Raw genomic sequence first — 14,524 nt, 5'->3', positions numbered from 1 at the left:
CCTCAAAGACTTTTTTTTTGTTGTTTTTACATGTTCTCTGTCTGCATATTAATGGTTTATGTTCCTCTTAAATGCCTACTGCCTTGTCTACACTGCATAATGTAGTGTCAGGTTACATGTACCAAAGATCTTGTTCTTAGTCTTTCAGTTCTTCCGAAAAATGCTGTCAAAGAAGCAAGCAAGCTCCTGTTGCAGTGGGGAAAGCATTTGTAAGCAGGGTTATTCCAGTCATACCCAAAAAAGATGAGAGAGGAAACTGGCATATCCTGGAGAGAGTTTAACTCCTGCTTCAGAGAGAGGCTGCCTGTCACGGGGAAGGCCGGAGACTGAAAGCCGCAAGGGAGATACCTTACCAAAGGAGACTGAGTGAAAGGTTAGCGTTTTTTATTTGCTTGGCATTCTCGTTGGCTTGGGAGGTATGGGAAGCCCGGGCCGTGTGCAGAGCTGAACTGCTGCCATCCATGTGAAGGAGACAATGCTCTATTTCCAAAAAGAACAAAACTATCACTGCTTGGTCTCTGATGGTCTGTGGCAGGGAGACAAGTTTTGGAGCAGAAACAACCTTGGAAGGAATGACTGTTACCAGGAAGAGAGATGCTGATTTTTGTATTTTCCAAATAATCTTTTTTTAATTTTTAATTTGTTCCTAATTCTGTTATTCAGGCTTCAGAGTTCCTTTGGAAATGGTTGTAGAGAGCAGTTAAGTTTATTACTTCTCCGCAGCTCAAAACCTTTCCATGCTTAGCAGTTCTCGTCAGTATTTTAAAACATGGGCGTTTCTAAACATGTTGGCAGGAAATGCTGGGAACTTTCCTTATGTTACAGTAAATATTTAGGTCAAATGCTAATTAATACACATACTCAGTATGATCTTTACACTAACCAAATTAAGATGAAGATCCACGACCAGGTTGAAGACCTGTTTTAGTGTTATAGTCCAAGTGGGTGGTCTTCCACATGGTTTTGGAACAGCTGAAAGGTAAAAAGGAAGAAACTGACCAAAAAAAGGTTATTTGAGTCTTATTTCCCCATTCTAAAGTTACTTTTTTCCCTCTCCTAATCTGTAATTTGCTGTTCAAGAAAACACATGAAGGAGCCCATATTTTTGTTTTGAGTTACAAAGGTGTTATCTCACTTTTCCGGCTAAAATTCTTCCAAACGTCAGTAACCTGGACAGTATGACTAAAGGAGCTTTGCCACAATGAGCACAAACTGTTAAAGCTTGGAAGGACATTCAGCATGCAATTTTAAAATGTCTTCTTTCAGAAACTAAACTTTCGAAATTAGTTTTCACAATATTAGGACATATTTAACAGTTCAGGGTAAGCCAAACTGGAGGTGGTAAGGGTGTATTTAAAGTTCTCTGTATTCTAAAACCACGGATGACGAGTCCTTTAGAGCTGCAGAACTTATATTAGTCCCTGGTCCCACATTTTGAATGCAAGTGAATCCACTTAGACCTTGCTTCAGTGAGAGTAAGTCTAATTACTGTATTTCAGATTGCCATCGCTTTATGGAGGCAGGTAAATACAATGCAAGAGAGAACTGAATAGAAATTGGAACAAGAAATTTGTCTTAAGATCTCAAGGAGCTTTACCAGCATTCAGATCCAAACCACAGCCCAAATGCAACCCAATTTTCATTTCTTTATTTGTAATGGAGTCGTCATGATTTCATTAACTGCGGCAGCATCCTCCGCTTGTCCCAGTAGATGTTTATCCATGTTATAGTATACTCATATCCATGTTATATATTGCTGTAAAAGATGGGGCCTGTGCCCAGATAAAAGTTAATACTATCTTAAATGTGAACATTTTACAATGTAAAATGCACTTTAAAGAGGCAGCTACTGTTACATTTGTGTTCACAGGACCTTAAAACAGCATAGGGATCTAGGAGATCTACAAGTTTACTGAATTACAAACTGAATCCAAGTCCACAATATTATCCTGTTGCAAAAAAGGCTGATACCATTCTGAACTGTATAAGCAGGTGAAGTAATCCATTAATCAGTACTCGGCTTTGGCAAAGCTTTGGCTAGCAGAAAAGAGTGAACAAGCTGGGGTTTCTTAGATGAAAGAAAAGTGGGAGCAGAGGAATAGGTGTTCAAATATGTAAGTCTGTTGTAAAGAAGAATGGAATAAACTGTTTGCCATGTCCATTTCCAGTAGGAAAAGAAGTGATAGGTTTACACTGTGCTAAGGGTAATTCAGTTTGTACTAGGGAAAACTTGTTAATGGTGAAGAGCAGTGAAGCACTAGAATAGATCGCTTGGGGAAATATTAAGAATTTGTCACTGTAAGTCTTTAGGAAAAGGTTAGACAAACATCTGTCAGGAATAACAAAAATACAGCTGATCCTACTGATGATAAAGGGAACTCGCTGATCTCTTGAAGTCCATTCCTGCTCTCTTTGTTGGAATAAAAACATTTCTTTGCTAAGAATTACTGAAGGTCTTCTAAGTTATAGCTGCCAAGATCATCTGTGGTTAGACTCAGTCTATTGGAATCGTTTTTTATTGGAGCTTCACAGAAGGGATCAGTGAAGGGACCAGCTCCCACTACTGTCCCTACAGTCTTGCAGGGAAGCCCTTTTATGGTAGTATATCTCCAAACCTGTAGCATCGAACTACCTCTGCATTATGGTACATATTTGTGCCTTGCAACTCAAAGGCAAAGGAAGGTAAAAGTACATAAAGTCAAATAGGACAGGGGAGAATGAACGGCCTTCTCCCCACAGCAAAAGAAAAATTCTGATTTTGGTTCTCTGTATAACTGCTTGGCATGCTGTGACAATAGACAGTCCTTTCTATTTACCAGCTGAATAGACAGCATGAGTAGTGAGCTGTTAATCAGTAAAACAGGAAAAAACAGCAAAAGAAAAACTTTTTTCAGAAGTGTTTACTGAATTAGCAATCTAACAGTCTTATCTCCCTTCCTCAGCTGTGTTTTCTGAGTCAGCAGTAGTTAAATTTTCCAGAGAGCCCTACATGAAAGCAAGTATAGAGGAAGATTAGGGATTTCCAGTTAGTGACCTCACCTTTGAGTGGGACGGTCAACACATTTGCTCTGACCTTCTTTCTATGAAGTAGTGCAGTGACAGCTGAAATTGCTTTCAAGAAGACATCACAAAGGCAGTCTCAAAGGTGGTCTGACAGTATCCCATGCTTTAATTCTCCTTAGCACAGGAGACAAATCACCTTGGATTTCTCAATTATTCGAGTTGGTGAAAATGGCAACTTATTTTGGAGTTACCTCAGCAATGATTGCAGTCTGGGTTATGACATTCATGGCTCAAAATTACATTATAACAGGTATGTAAAGTTCCACTTTTTAAAGTCTCCTAGTCTAACAGTAAGGTACTTGAAAAAAGTAACTATGTTTGCAAACAAAATAGGGAAAGGTTGGGGAGTGTGTGTTTGCTGGCATATGAAACCACAGGGTTTTCAGAAGTCAGTGCAATGAAAAGTACTCTATTAAACAGGGAACGATTTTCACTGTTTGTGTAGTTTAAGCATTTGATAATTGCAGCTGCTTCCCAAATGCTACAGAACTGCTTGTTTTTTAATTTTTGGTAATGCTTTTAGGATTAAGTTCAGATCTGAAATGTGATTTTATTTTACATTAAGATACCACAGCAAACACTTTTGTACAGTTCTCAGATAGCAGTACATGCATGAAACCAGTTATGTGCATCTGAGATAAAATGCCATCTTTAATGCAAACTGTTTTGCCCTGATTTGGTAATATCATGATACTGTCTTGATTTGCAACACTAAAGGAAATTTAGGACAAGGGGATTTTTCAGTTCATTTTCAGGGCAGTCATACCTGTCACCGGTTAATATAGTACAAAAGTTCCTATTTTATTTAAACTGAAAAGTTAACATAGGGAACTGTCAATATCAATTTCATCATACAGTTCTTAGATAACCCTCCTCCCCCAAGCATTATTATATGCCCATATTTTTTGTGATTTCTAAGGTTCTGAAGACCATCACCACCCTTTCTTCTATGTGTTCAGTGAAACTTGGATGTCTTTTCATTCAGCTTCAATACCATAATCAACCTGAAACAATCTAGTAGCCTACTATCCCAGTAGCTACTAGGATATCTGCAGATAACCAGTGCACATCAGGGATAATCTCTCTGTTTTCAGATTTTTCACTGTAATTTTCAAGGAGTAAATGCTTTTTTTTTTTTTTTAATGTAGGTAGAAAAAATGTTGAAGAGAATTTTGATTTTCTTATCTATTGAGAGGCTTCTAAAGGAAATCTAGACTAAGGGAATTAGATGCTCAACTCAAGTCCTACTAAAACTCCACAGGACTGGAGTACCTAAAAACAGTGGTCTCCTTTAGAAATCCCAGCCATTGAATAATTCTCACTGGGAAAACGAGAGCTTGAGTCTTAGACCATCTCTTTCCACTACCAGCTGTCAGGACCCCCTTTAGCCAGGTACCTGCCTCACCTGGGCACCCACCCATGTAACCTCTGCTCAGTAGTCTGGGAGCTCCAGTTAAGCTCAGGCCTGATCTCCGGTACTGGCCTGAGCTGTGCTTTAGTGTGCCTGTGCCCAGCCTAGATTCCTGCTGTCCTGGCTTACTGACTGGGCTGCACAGAGTTACGCTGTAGGTAGTTTCATCTCCAGGATGGACCTTAGGTAAGTGTTATAGGTAGTGCTGTCTCCTGCTGCTCCCAAATGGAATTTCTGGATGAACCGTGGACCTGACTCACTACCTTGCTCTGTCTGGGGCGGCTGCCAGTGAAACCTGTCATTGTCACCTGCACCTGGCCCTGCTCCGATGCTGTGGGATTGCACCTTGGTTGGTGAGAACGTTGTCCTGTCTTGTGCTGTGGTCACTCTGTGCTGTGGACACCCTCAGCTTCTGGCTTGCCTTCCTTTCTAGGACAGCCCTGTTCTTGCTTGCTCCTGGACATCAGCAGCCAACGGAAACTCTCTCTAGCAAATCAGGGTGTGGACTTGGGGCAAGGCAAGGAGGCAGCAGCAACAGCTTCCGAAAAAAGCAAGAAGAGAACCAATGCACAATAAAGCTAATACCCACACCTTACAAAAAATGAACAATTTTCTTCCTGTCCTGTGACAACTTCGTCTTGTTGTAAGACCCTTCTCTCTAGGTTTTCCCAACTTACTCAGTAAACAGATTTGTCATACAAGACCCAAATATTGAGGAAGATGTTCCCTTGTTGTTAAATTAACTAAATAGAGCAAAGCGTAAAGGACAGCTATGCACAGCTTGTGGACCTAAAAGGCTAATATGCTTTTTAAAAAATAAGACTGTCTCCTGTACAAATTCAGTCTTACTTAGTACAGAATTCAGAGCTGATTTAAGAAGTGATGAAAAGACCTGAAGAGGCTACTGTTCTCTTTCTGGCTTTCTTCCTCACATTGTAAAACTATCTGGAATTTAGATTGAAGCCACTTTTCCATAGAAGAACTTCTCCAGAACTTTCCTTTTACTTCTCCTTTTTTTTTTTTTTTTTTAATGCTTAGGGAATTCCAAGGTAAAACTTTGACCAATGTCCTACAATTGCTTTTCCTACCACTTAAGACTTAATTTTCTGGTACTGAATTTTTATATTCATTATGCTAGATATCTATTTTATAACTCTCATGTAAAAATATTTCTCTTGTAATTGAATCACTGAAGGTCATAACAGTTTACAAGTATCTAGACAACTTTCTAAAGTTTCAGGAAATTCCATTCAATCAGCTGCTCAGCTTTATTTGAAATTTATAAGGATAGTCATTAAGAAACTTTCATCCTCAACATTACATTTTTAAAAAATTTATAGTAGGACAAATCTAAAGACAGGAAATAATTCATGAAGTAAGGAATAAGAGTAAAGTCTAAGCATAAAAAGTAGGAAAGGAAGGAAGGAATTAGGCATAAATCCTACAGCAGAAAGGGCTTGAAAACTAACAAAGAGGAATAGTGGAATCTGCCTTAACAACTGAGAAAGGGAGTTATTTAGGAAACAGAAACAATTCTCAAGAAGGTAGGGAGAGTGGCCTGTTAGCAAAAGGGAGCCAAGAAAGGTAAATGCTGGAGCAGCTGTCTGATACAGAAGTACCTTGGCCAAAATAAAGACATATGAGAGGGCATTCATGAAAGCAGGCTAGCTGAAAGAAGGACGTTTGACAGTAACACTCAGTCATTTTCACACTGGGACTGCTTGGATAGATTTGAGGTCCTTGATACCTACACACACATTTTCACTGAGAAGCAATGCATCTGGTCTTATGTCCTGGTTAGGTTTGGATGCAGCTGTGGTTTGATTGTGGGGACTGCTCAGGTGTTCACTGGCTCTACCCCATGCCAGGAAGTGCTGATGGGAGCACACAGGCTCCTAAGCTGCTGAGATAAATGCACCCAATTCAACACCAGACATCTGCCAGACATTCAAGTCCAGCTTAGACATTGAATCTGAAATTCAAAACTGGTAAAACACCATGGCCAAGTTGCCCATTTTCTCTACACTGGAACTATTTGGCTTGATAATGTCGCTGATAGAGGATCTAGGACAGCAAAGACATGTCCTTTACCAGAAGCAGTTTCCAGCCCCACCACACCCCGTGGCATTAGGACTAGAAAGCCTGCCTTACTTTTGGCCCTCTACTCAAGCTTAGTCATCTTTTTCTCTTTATACCTTCTCATGGTGGGAGTGGCTTGGCCACAAGTTCCATCTTTTTCTTCATAAAATTCAATTTAATCTCTGCTGCAGGCATTGCTTCATTTTCTCTCAAGAATTTGTGGATTGCCTATAGGCTGATGCACAGCTGTTATGAAGTATTCATTAGTGTACATACCTGATGGGCACACAGCCAGAAAAGGATGTTTAACAAGCAACAGCTGTGGGTTTTGATTATCTGAAATGCTTGCAAACCTATATAAACATGAAAAGTATGTCTAGTGGATCAAGTTGCATTTTGGCCTTTTTCTTGATTTTATTTTGCGTCAGTATGGGAATTTTCTTCCTGGTTATATGTGGTTCTCTTGAGATTATTTTTTCATATAGGCTACTCTCTGTTCATTTAATATGGCAATTACTGTATATAACTCACAAACAAATAAACAAACAACCTTTTTCCAGCATGTGCTTCTGGTGAAATATGAATAAAAAGGAGTAATATCCTTTCCTGTATCAGATCTTGAATTCTGTTCTATGTCCTTAACACAGGCTAAGGAATTAGAGCAGGTGTAATCAGATCTAAGCTATGTATTCCCCCTCCTGGAGTAGATGTTGTGGATAGTGTGCTCTCTAAAGAAGCTGGATGGACCTCCTATTGAGGAGGCAGCGGGAAAAGCATCAAAAGTTCATATTACCTATTCCCTTTTCTCCTACCCCTCTGCTGCCTGCCAAGCACTGTCAGTAAACTGAACATAGTAACTTAATTTCTATCATGCTTGATAGTAGCTGGTGGAAAAAAAGGCTCATGCCAAACTAGAAAAAAAGATAAATTTAGGAGGAATAAGGAACTATGACAAAATCTTTCTAGGCATATTTTCTTGTGGTTTTATTCGTTCTATGAAAAATTATGTATAACACCTTTGGTAGAACTCATGTTGGTAATATTGGTATACTGAAAGAACAAGTGTTTCAGTGCAACTGTTATTTTTACTGGGGGAGGGAAGGGGGCTGCCTAATTACTCTTCACATTTTGCACAAATAAGTATGACAAATAAGAGCGTCTTTAGTAACAATTTGACTGTGGATTGCCAACTGTAGATGCATTTTCTTAATCTAATAATAGTCAAACCTTTTGAAATTCTAGACTATTATGTTGAGAAAAAATCTTTTCTTTTAAAAGATCATCTTCTTGCCAGAAGTTGGTTTTCTATTGTCCTCAAGCTAGGAACTTTAAATGATGTGCTATTTGGTTGAACATGATCTTAAATCCTGCGTAAGGAATAAATGTTAATATTCAAGTACTAACCTTGAATATTTATGTCTACATTACAGGTTCCGTGCTTTCACCTTGCAGGATCGCAGGCATAGGAATTTATCTTGAGGAGAAAGTGAATTTCTCAGATGCAAGTAACGCATGCAGTCAACTGAATCTACAGTTGGCAACTAAAGACCAGGTTGAAAAGGCTTTGAAACATGGCTTTGAAACATGCAGGTATATGATATCAGTTAGTATCTGATTAGCTTCAACGTACCCCTTCACATAGTGTGAAGCTGTGATCAAATACAATGTTAAAAGTATTGATCCTTTTTATTGTAGCTATGGATGGGTGAAAGATGGATTGGTTGTCATTCCTCGGATAACATCCAACAAGAAATGTGGTAAGGGCAACGTTGGACTAGTACCATGGAATGCCGAACACTTTAAAACTTTCAAGGTTTACTGCTTCAATTCCTCAGGTATGCAAGCATGACAACTACATTTTTCATGTTTTAGTTTGATTTTTTTTCAGATTTGCATGAAAAAATCATAGTGAGTGAGTTCTTATCACTTTTTGGCTCTTTCCTCCTTGATCTTAAATGTTGTCACATTGTATTTACACCTATTGGGGAAAAAAGCTTCCAAGAAAGAAAAACAGAAAATGTACATAGGTCCATTTGCTTAATCCAAATTAATATCGTGGTGCTGCCATTACTGTTCTTGAAGAAGAGTTGCTTTTACCGTTCTCTTATGTTGGTACAATACTTATAATATGTTTTGATTATCTAGGCATGTTGATTTAAAAAACAGTGACTCTCATATTCATAACTAGGATATGTCTGTGTGCATAAAGTTCAAGAGTGGGGTTCTTGAGGAGAGGTTCAGTCTTTTTTGAAAAAAGTAAATTAATGCATTAAGCTACATTAAAAGATAAACTAGCACAAGTAAACATCCATAAAATCAACTAGATTTCCAATCTATTATTAATAAAATCATATAGCTTCCTCTGCAAGACTTCAACTTGCATCACCCTGTTTTTGAAAAGAACTGCCCTTCCCCTCCTGCTTCTTGACGGTCCATCCCTATGGATGACACTGGAAGATACAGCGGGGGAACTTGGGGCTTGATGGAAGTTTACATCTTTTCAGCCTAAGAGATCAGTATTGTTTTTAATGACTTCTGTGGTGTTAACTGAAGATAAGTACTTAGCAGAGGTATTGTATTCCTGCTAGCGTCCTATAGCCCTGTCACCTCACATCTGGTGACCGTATTCCTCTGGGCTGATGAAAAGCTTGAGGATAAAGCTGTTAGAGAGAAGGCTGCTCTTTGGCCAGAGAGACACTTCTGATGATCCTGAGCCGTTTTGATGAAACAAGGTAGGTAATATAAGAAGTAGTCAGATTTCAAAGTTTCTGACTGCTAATAAGAGAGCACTGGAGAGAAAAAGCACCATTAGAAATGAACTTACCACTTACCCTGTCAAGTTAAAAATGATATGATTGGTCTAACTTATTTTTTCCTCTACAGTTCATAGCTTTTTAAAATGGATGCATAGATGAATTAGTCCCCAGTCAGCATGCTTTAAAAGGAGCTGTTTCTACTTGTACTGTTATTACCTCTGTTCCTTTACAATATGGTGTTTCAGTGCATGAAATATATTATGCATCATTCTGCATCAGAAATAGTGCGTAGGTTGGCCAATGACTTGTTTAGCTTTAATTCAAAAAAATTATGTTGTTGTCATATATGGAGAAAGTTAAGCTTGCTGAGTGGTTAGAAAATAACTTAGAGTAAGTAATGTATATTTAACATTGTGATGATTCTGCATTTCCTTATCTTAAAAGCCAAACTGTTGCCTGTTCTAGGCATTTCTTGCCCAAAGTAGTTGGCAGAAGCTCATCTGCTGTCAGATTTATTTGTGGTGGCAATGCAAAAAAATCACTTGAAAACTATAGTGGAAAAAGTAAAAAGCCTCCGTCATTTAGCTTTTCATTCTGTGAATGAAACTGCGTCATCAGACTCCCCACAGGGATTCATCTGGAGAACAGTACATACGTCGTTTCCCTTGTTATTTATGTTGTAATCTGCTTGTTACTTTAGTGAAACGTTTATAGCTTTTCAGAATATAGAACTCCACTAGAAAACATGAATTTTCACATTTTCACAGGAGCCTGATTCAGAACTCAGATTTTCCATTTACATATAAAGCTCCGCTTGCAACCTCATTTATACAGAGATGATACTCACGTCGTTTAAATAACTACATTCCTGAGCATGCCTGAAATTAGTTTCCTTTTAGTGCCCGTTAGAATTGTGTCACTTTTTCGTGTCTCTCCAGCGTCTGGTTTGCCTGAAAGTTTTATGGCTACTTTTGTTTCCAGGAAATCAATGTAGTGTTCCAGTTGTCAACAGTGTATGCACATGTTTCAAACATATAAATAATCACATTTATGTTAAACACATTATATAACTGAAATACTTTTGAAGCATGGATCTGCAGGTAAACATCCTGCTCTGCAGGAGGTCATGCTATCTCTTGTTATATAGATTATAATTCTAAGTACTTTTCAGAAGGAATCTTGTCATTGGTATACAATTGTAAAATGAGGGTCATGCTTACTCAGAAAGGTCTTTAACTATGTGAATAACATTAAGAACGTGTATAATCATGGTCTTAGCCGCATGTTTGAAATAGGCATGCCCTGATCTGGATAAGGCTGTTGTGACTGAACAAAGAATAATTTTCATAAGGGGATGACCGGGAAACAGTTTCTATAAACAGACGTGCTCCACTCAGTAACTAAGTACAAAACTAACATCCAGCACAGTTCTTAGGCATTTCCTTTCCCTTCTGCAGATGTTCACATTAATTCATGTAAACCAGATCCAACTACACCCATACCACCTTCCTCAAGTGAACCGACGGACTTACCTACATATTCTAGCTCAGACTTGACTGAGAACATCACAGCAGAGCCTCATGCAACTGTATCAGAACAACCTCCGAAAAATGTGAAGTTTCGTGTGATATGCATAACTGAAACTATATTACCAACAGAGGGAACTACTGTAAAAATTCCAGAGGAATACTCACAGCTTGAGTTTCCTAACTACACTTCCCATGCTGCCTTTAAGAATGATGGCGTTGTCTTTGGAGGTAAAGGCCATATATGTTGCTTATTTAACCAGGAAAGCTATTTAGTCACATAGATCTTAGCAGTAAAACTGCTCATGGGTGTGTTTGCTACTCCAGCCATCCATTTTTATACAGCTAAACCTGCAGGCAGAATAGGAATGTACAGTTCTGTAAAGGCAAAGTTTATAATGCTGATAACTTTTTTAGCAATTGGAAAGTAGAAATAAGGTCTGAATATGATTTTATGCTTTCTGTTCACCTTTTAATATGGAATGGTGGAAGTTCATAATGGTTAATGTGAATTGGGGGAAATACACTTATGAGAAAGCAAACAAACACCATGTGCTCGGAATAATCAAGGGTTCAGCTGGCTCTAAAAAATAAAAAGCAGGCAAGAAGGTTTTAAGGAGATAAGTGATTTGTTGTTCTCCAGATGTGAGGTGTAAATAAGTAATCCTAATTTTACAGCAACTGAGGAGTATACTAAATATGAGGAAAAGCATTCTAACTGTGCTCTTTAGATTTCTTATACCTCTATTATTCTGTGAGTATGTGTATGTTCCTCTTGTACTAGGCTACTATTAGCATAATCTGATTTATGTTCATGAGTCTTCAGAAAAGCAGAATGAAGCCTACATAAAATCTCTATACTTACTTCATTTACTTTTATCTTTAGGTATCCCTACAGCACTCCTTGTACTGGCAGTCATCTTCTTCATTATTTCAGTTGTTCTAGCAGTCTGCTATATCAAGAAGTAAGGTTTTTCTTTTTTTCCTCATGGACTGAATTAACTCACAGACTATAACTAGTGAATATTTACATATATAGCTAAAGAGAAATAAAGATTTAACGATAATGCTATAACCATATAGCACAATGAACAAAATCTTAAGCGCTACTGTTCCAAAGATAAACTTGTTGCTGTAGCTATTCCCTGCTTTAAAAAAAAAGGAACTGAAGAGAAGTATTGCCTGTCTTTGTTTAATCAATCATACCTACTACGGGACACTTGTAAGTCTGCCCAAATGGCAGCGATGAAGTGTGCACCTGTTTATATATGTCTGTTTATTGCAGTTTTATTGTTGTTTCTTTCTATGTCAGACTCATGGTAAAAGTTTTTATTGTTGAACTATGATCGTGTTCAGAAGAAATAATTGGTGAGCTCATTTGAGTGAGGCGTACAGCTCTTCAACATAATGGATCATTAAATCATACAAAAAAGTTGTGTGCATTTCTAACATCCTAGGCCAGACAGCTTTATCATTATGTACCACAAATCCTGAATATATTATCTATTTAAAAAAAAAAATCAAAAATATTTATTTAAAAAGCACATTGCTTCTATGCTGATCTAGCATGCCACGTTTCTCTGTGGAACCTTTGCTCTCCTTTGTATGACAAAGGAAGCTAATTCTAGCTATTTTGTATTTTTTGTTTAGTGATTATTCTGAACTATGTCAGTGCTTCTCCTTTAATATCCTTTTCTCTATTTAAAGGTATAAGAAAACGTTCCCATTTTCAAACAAGAATCATCAAAAAGAAATGGTTGAAACTACTGCTCTCAAAGAGGCTAAGACAAATGACAAAACACCAGAGAAGGAAACAAAGAATAATGGGAAAAAGGTAGAAGAGTCTAAAACCAAGCCTGAGGCTACAGTAAAATGTGTAGAGGCAGCAGTTTAAGAGGAGGAATATATGTTTCTTGTTAGACATTTAAAATGAAGCATGCAGAAATTAGCAATGCTTTTAAAAATGGGTGACTGTAAATATTGGCCAGAGGGATGACTATTTTCTGTCTTAACATAAGAAAATTTGTTTTTTAATGATTAGATTTTTTTTTAGCTTTAAATGCTCTTGCAAAGGAACATGGGCTCTCATTTACTTGAAATAAATGAAACATCCATATTACAGCTCATTTTTCATCTTAAATAATAAAGAAGTAATTGGGAATATGCTATTAAATGAGATGCAGTGTGTAACTATTTGCAAAGAATTCAGATCCATATGTAATAAAAAGGGTTTTTTTAACCCGGCTGAAGGATGTCTGCTAAGTTAATGGTTAAAATAAAATGTTGCTACTGTAGCTCTTACTCATGTAGATTTATTTATTTCAATTGAGTAGTTGCACACTGTTTAAAAGAAGTCTGTTTACAAACAGAAGTCATCTGTTCACAAGTAAGGAAAATCAAAGCATTAACCCGCTGACATTCAAATACCCAAAGAAGGGTACAAAAATGTTGGTGTTTATATGTATTCAGCAATTAACAATTTTCTTAGATACCTTCACTAGATCATCATTTAGTTTTTTATTTATTACAATCTATTGTTATTCTGCTTCAGATATTTGACGGGGGGAAGAAACCTCAAACTGTTTCTCAACAGTTATATTTAAGGTCTTTTGTGTATATTTAAATGTGGCTTTCATAAGAAAGATCTCAGGTGATATGGGACGTTTACAGTACTTCGTAAGAAAATAAAGTAGATGCGTATGGTAGATATGTTTGTCTGGACAATGTTTTTCTCATGAAAACTGTCTCACAGGAAAAAAATCATATAACCTCAATGTTACAGTAGTAATTAGCTGATATAGAAGATAAACAATAGCAATTTACCAAATATTTTCATGAATAAACCATTTGGCTGACTTGTATTTTAAAATGTGAAAGGAGGTTATTATGGTGAAGTCAGTTTCTCTTTAGCTCGAGCAGTCTTAAATAGAACAGCAACAGAACTGCTAGCCTACACGCTGTTTTCCGCAGTGTAGGATACTCGGTTTTAACCTTTCATTTTTTTGCTTCACAGACATTTACTAATTGCCCAGTGGTTATATATTCCCCTAGACAGCAAATTGCAGTGTATTGCCAATAGCATACCTAGAGCACTTCGGCGCGCGTGCGTTTTTTTAAGTCATCTCAGAACTGCTTCCTGGCTCCAAGGATTTGGGCTGGGTTGATAACGCGGTTCAGCCCTGCTGTTAAAGCTACTTGGCTGCAGAAAGGTTGTGATTCAGTACAGCTCTACAAACCACTATGGGCCGAGAGGCCCGTCAGCAGAGGTTCAGCGTTGGACCTGCACGTGAGCGTGGCCCAGAGAGGGGAGCGCCCAGCACTGCCTCGGGTACGCGGCCTGCGCCGAGCGAGCGGGTGCGGCTGTCCTCGCCACCTCGTGACAGCGATGGCACTGCGCCACGTGCGGAGGGAGGGCAGAGAGCAGCGGTAGGGCCAACAGGAAAGGTCACATCACTTGTCATGATGGCGTCGGAGTAGTAAACAGGCCTAAGGACAGGGGCACAACAGCAGTAATGGGCAGCAGGTAATTACAGACTTTTTTTGTGATATATTGTGATGTATTGTGATGTTTCCCTCCTTGACTCTGTCCTTTCCGTGGTTTAGGAAGTGCCTGCCTTTCTGTTCTTTTCCCCACCCCCAAGAGGTAATTATCTATCACCTCTCTTAACGCTCCTACTAACGTTACCTTT

At 38.2% G+C, this 14,524-nt stretch overlaps 1 protein-coding gene across 2 annotated transcripts; it reads left to right on the top strand.

The window, feature by feature from the left end:
* Window positions 1-92: 92 nt before the first annotated feature.
* Window positions 93-13,542, top strand: LYVE1 (lymphatic vessel endothelial hyaluronan receptor 1). 2 transcript variants are annotated; one of them, XM_068945098.1, is made up of 7 exons: window positions 93-373; window positions 3,183-3,313; window positions 7,984-8,143; window positions 8,249-8,388; window positions 10,767-11,066; window positions 11,722-11,800; window positions 12,543-13,542. In XM_068945098.1, the coding sequence occupies exons 2-7, from the start codon at window positions 3,232-3,234 to the stop codon at window positions 12,727-12,729; spliced, it is 948 nt and encodes a 315-aa protein (XP_068801199.1). In that variant the 5' UTR covers window positions 93-373; window positions 3,183-3,231; the 3' UTR covers window positions 12,730-13,542. The 2 variants fall into 2 exon arrangements, with proteins under 2 accessions (XP_068801199.1, XP_009678521.2); XM_009680226.2 differs by lacking the exon at window positions 93-373 and having other exon boundaries at window positions 3,007-3,313.
* Window positions 13,543-14,524: the final 982 nt, after the last annotated feature.

The sequence above is a fragment of the Struthio camelus genome, chromosome 5, assembly GCF_040807025.1.
Source record: "Struthio camelus isolate bStrCam1 chromosome 5, bStrCam1.hap1, whole genome shotgun sequence".
In the NCBI taxonomy this organism is placed as follows: Eukaryota; Metazoa; Chordata; class Aves; order Struthioniformes; family Struthionidae; genus Struthio; species Struthio camelus.
Note: the sequence above shows the minus strand (reverse complement) of the source record. Positions and strands in the feature narration are given on the sequence as shown.

Bases quoted from the DNA above. Each gene is read 5' to 3' on its own strand.
- LYVE1 (XM_068945098.1), top strand. From the start codon at position 3,232: ATGGCAACTTATTTTGGAGTTACCTCAGCAATGATTGCAGTCTGGGTT. The intron at 3,314-7,983 runs GTATGTAAAGTT...TCTACATTACAG, and splicing joins TCAAAATTACATTATAACAG to GTTCCGTGCTTTCACCTTGC. The intron at 11,067-11,721 runs GTAAAGGCCATA...TTTTATCTTTAG, and splicing joins TGATGGCGTTGTCTTTGGAG to GTATCCCTACAGCACTCCTT.